This window comes from Petaurus breviceps, unplaced genomic scaffold (assembly GCF_028583685.1).
Source record: "Petaurus breviceps papuanus isolate PSGF00001 unplaced genomic scaffold, PetGlider_PUasm1.0 186, whole genome shotgun sequence".
Lineage (NCBI taxonomy): Eukaryota > Metazoa > Chordata > Mammalia > Diprotodontia > Petauridae > Petaurus > Petaurus breviceps.
This window is the reverse complement of record NW_027185798.1, coordinates 30,258,139-30,258,744: the sequence shown is the minus strand read 5'-3', so window position 1 is coordinate 30,258,744 and position 606 is coordinate 30,258,139. Positions and strand designations below refer to the sequence as shown.

At 54.6% G+C, this 606-nt stretch overlaps 1 protein-coding gene across 1 annotated transcript in view; it reads right to left on the bottom strand.

The window, feature by feature from the left end:
* Window positions 1-602, bottom strand: part of LOC138162225 (filaggrin-2-like) — a gene marked incomplete at its 5' end in the record, with an annotated part of 3,011 nt that extends 2,409 nt beyond the window's left edge. The window contains one exon of the mRNA XM_069089261.1: window positions 572-602. Coding sequence (XP_068945362.1) covers window positions 572-602 — 31 coding nt within the window. The remainder of the gene's footprint in view (window positions 1-571) is intronic.
* Window positions 603-606: the final 4 nt, after the last annotated feature.

Below are 606 nucleotides of genomic sequence, written 5' to 3'. Positions count from 1 at the left end.
GACTGACTTGAGCCTGAACCATGTTGGCCATGGCTAGGGGACTGACCCGAACCTGACCCATGTCCATAGCTAGAAGACTGACCTGACTCTGACCCATGTTGGCCATAGCTAGAGGACTGACCTGACCCTGACCTATGTCCATGGCTAGAGGACTGACCTGAGCCTGAACCATGTTGGCCATAGCTAGAGGACTGACCTGACTCTGACCCATGTTGGCCATAGCTAGAGGACTGACCTGACCCTGACCCATGTCTATGGCTAGAGGACTGACCTGAGCCTGAACCATGTTGGCCATAACTAGAGGACTGACCTGACCCTGACCCATGTCCATGGCTAGAGGACTGACCTGAGCCTGAACCATGTTGGCCATAGCTAGAGGACTGACCTGACTCTGACCCATGTTGGCCATAGTTAGAGGACTGACCTGACCCTGACCCATGTCCATGGCTAGAAGTCTGACCTGAGCCTGAACCATGTTGGCCATAACTAGAGGACTGACCTGACCCTGACCCATGTCCATGGCTAGAGGACTGACCTGACCCTGACCCATGTCCGTAGTTAGAAGACTGACCTGAGCCTGACCCATGTTGGCCATAGCTGGAGGAC